The following is a 2,373-nucleotide window of genomic DNA, read 5'->3' on the forward strand; positions in this document are numbered from 1 at the left end:
CCTACATATATCTTTATCGCAGCGCCGGCTACAATTACGGTGATACTTATAGAACGGCATCGCGGGTCATTCAGTTAATAGCCTACCTTGCCCTTGTCTTCCTATACATCTACAACTCCTCTGGTCGGAAGAAGAAAGTTTTCTCCGCTGGACTTCTTGCCCTTGCTCTCCTTGTCTTCCTACTCAGATGGTTTGCCCACATCGATATTCGCACCGATCTCATTTTCGGGGCCAACATCGTGGCTATATGCTCGTACTGCATCTGGAAGCTTTATCCGTGGATCCGACGATGGCTCGATGCTCTTGATGCCCACACGGAGACAGAGCCACGTGAACCGGCACGGCAACAAGAAGCGGCGTTGCTTCAGCTCCAAGTCCAACAGACCCCATTTCGCATAAGAGACATGCCGAAGGAATTCTCGAGCGACGAAATCCACTCCATGACGCAGGACTTCGGAAGCATGATAGGGCGCGGCGGCTCCGCCCAGGTCTTCCGAGGGAACCTCGACGACGGCACGCCCGTCGCCGTCAAGCGGGTCAACATCGACAGGGGGCGCACCGTGGCCGGCGAGGAGGACTTCCGGAGAGAGCTCTCCATCATCGCCAACGTGCACCACCGCAGCCTGGTGCGCCTCCTCGGCTACTGCCTCCAGCGCGAGGGCGGACTCTACCTGGTCTACCCCTTCTTCGAGAACGGCTCGCTCGACAGGTGGATCTTCCACGGCAGCGACGAGCAGCGCCGGCAGCTGACGTGGCCCAAGCGGCTATGTATCGCCGTCGACGTGGCCCGGGCGCTCGCGTACCTCCACAACGAGTGCCACTGGCGGATCCTGCACCTCGACGTCAAGCCAGGGAACATCCTCCTCGACGGCAACCTCTGCGCGCACGTCTCCGACTTCGGCATCTCCCTCTCCATCACCCGGGGTCTGACCAGCGTCGTCGACACGGAGCACCTCAAGGGCACCTTCGGGTACATGGCACCGGAGATGCTCTACAACGCGGTGTCCCACAAGTCCGACGTGTTCAGCTACGGCATGACGCTCCTCGAGCTCGTTGGTGGCCGCCGGAACATGTATCCCTCGTTGGAGACGCCAGACTTCACGCGCGACTACTTCCCGTACATCGTGCGGGAGAAGGTGGCGCGAGGCGAGGTCTTGGGCGCTGTGGACGCGGCCATAGAGCCCGTGGACGACGAGGAGGCGGTGAAGGCTGTGCTCAAGGTGGCGCTCTGCTGCATCCAGAACCAGCGAGAGATGAGGCCCAGCATGCAGACTGTTGTGGATATGCTTGAAGGCCGGGTCGCCGTTGAGCTCCCGCCGGAGAGCCGCCATCATCTGCTCTGAATTTCTCGGAGCCACTTTTTTTTTGTGTGTGTGTCAATTTATATATAACTATAGTACTGTACTAACAATGGAGACCCTTATTTTCCTTAAGACCATACGTTCCGTGGTTGGCGTCTGGCGACGATCTGTATTTCAAATTTTCAATTGAATGTATCAAATTTGACTCTAACTGCCGGACGGACTACACTACAAGAAGAATCAACACTTACCTTTCTTTTTTCCCCGGCTGCCGTATCGTACAGCAGTGTCCGCCATCATCCCTACTCTAATGGCCAGTGGGCTGGTGACTGGTCAGCGAGGCAGTGATGGCGATGGCCGACGGCACGGATGACGGATGTCTCGGCGGACTGCGCCAGTGCGCCGCCGAAGCCTGGGAATATCAACGAGGCAGGCAAAGGGTGCCGAAGGGGCCAGACTGTTCGACCTCCACTAATCTAATTCAACTCGGGCTTCTCTATTGCTATAAGGCCTAGGCGTGGCCCAAACCGAAGGCAGGAAACGTCTCGAACAGAACGCTGCACAGGAAGAGGCGGAAAGCAGAGTCCGACGCATGGGGGTAGAGGAGTCTCGCCGGCGGGGACGGCCGCCAGGGCTTGCCATATTGGTGGATCCGCCCCGGATGATGACTAGCTACACTACAATCGATATCCACGAGACTATCTCACCTAACCAATATCTGCTAGGGTCTGAGTCTCTTTGACAGAGCTCCTAGAGCAGGAATATCAATATCCACGACTCTATCTCGCCTAACCAATTTAGACTCTATTTAACAGAGCTCTCAGAGCAGCTTCCAAGCTGATTTTAGAACGAGCTCTACCAAATAATTTTTTTTACATACAAGTGATTCTGTGCTAATTTTGTGACGTGATTCACTGAAATGAATTAGGAAGCAGAGACCTGAAAACGTACATCTCAGTAAAGGGTAAGAAAAGATCCAGAAATCAGTTATAGAAAGAGAGAAGTAAAAGATAAGTGAAAACTGAGAAAGAGGAGAGAGAAAACACTACCGCTAGCGCGGAGAACAACTGCC

The 2,373-nt window shown here is 55.0% G+C and overlaps 1 protein-coding gene across 1 annotated transcript; it reads left to right on the plus strand.

Annotated features, from left to right (window-relative positions):
* The first annotated feature begins 253 nt into the window (after positions 1 to 253).
* Positions 254 to 1,422, plus strand: LOC136506065 (probable receptor-like protein kinase At5g20050). The gene has a single exon (XM_066501189.1). The coding sequence runs from the start codon at positions 405 to 407 to the stop codon at positions 1,341 to 1,343; it is 939 nt and encodes a 312-aa protein (XP_066357286.1). The 5' UTR covers positions 254 to 404; the 3' UTR covers positions 1,344 to 1,422.
* Positions 1,423 to 2,373: the final 951 nt, after the last annotated feature.

This window comes from Miscanthus floridulus, chromosome 14 (genome assembly GCF_019320115.1).
Source record: "Miscanthus floridulus cultivar M001 chromosome 14, ASM1932011v1, whole genome shotgun sequence".
Lineage (NCBI taxonomy): Eukaryota > Viridiplantae > Streptophyta > Magnoliopsida > Poales > Poaceae > Miscanthus > Miscanthus floridulus.

Coding starts and splice junctions, on each gene's coding strand:
- LOC136506065 (XM_066501189.1), top strand. CDS start 405: ATGCCGAAGGAATTCTCGAGCGACGAAATCCACTCCATGACGCAGGAC.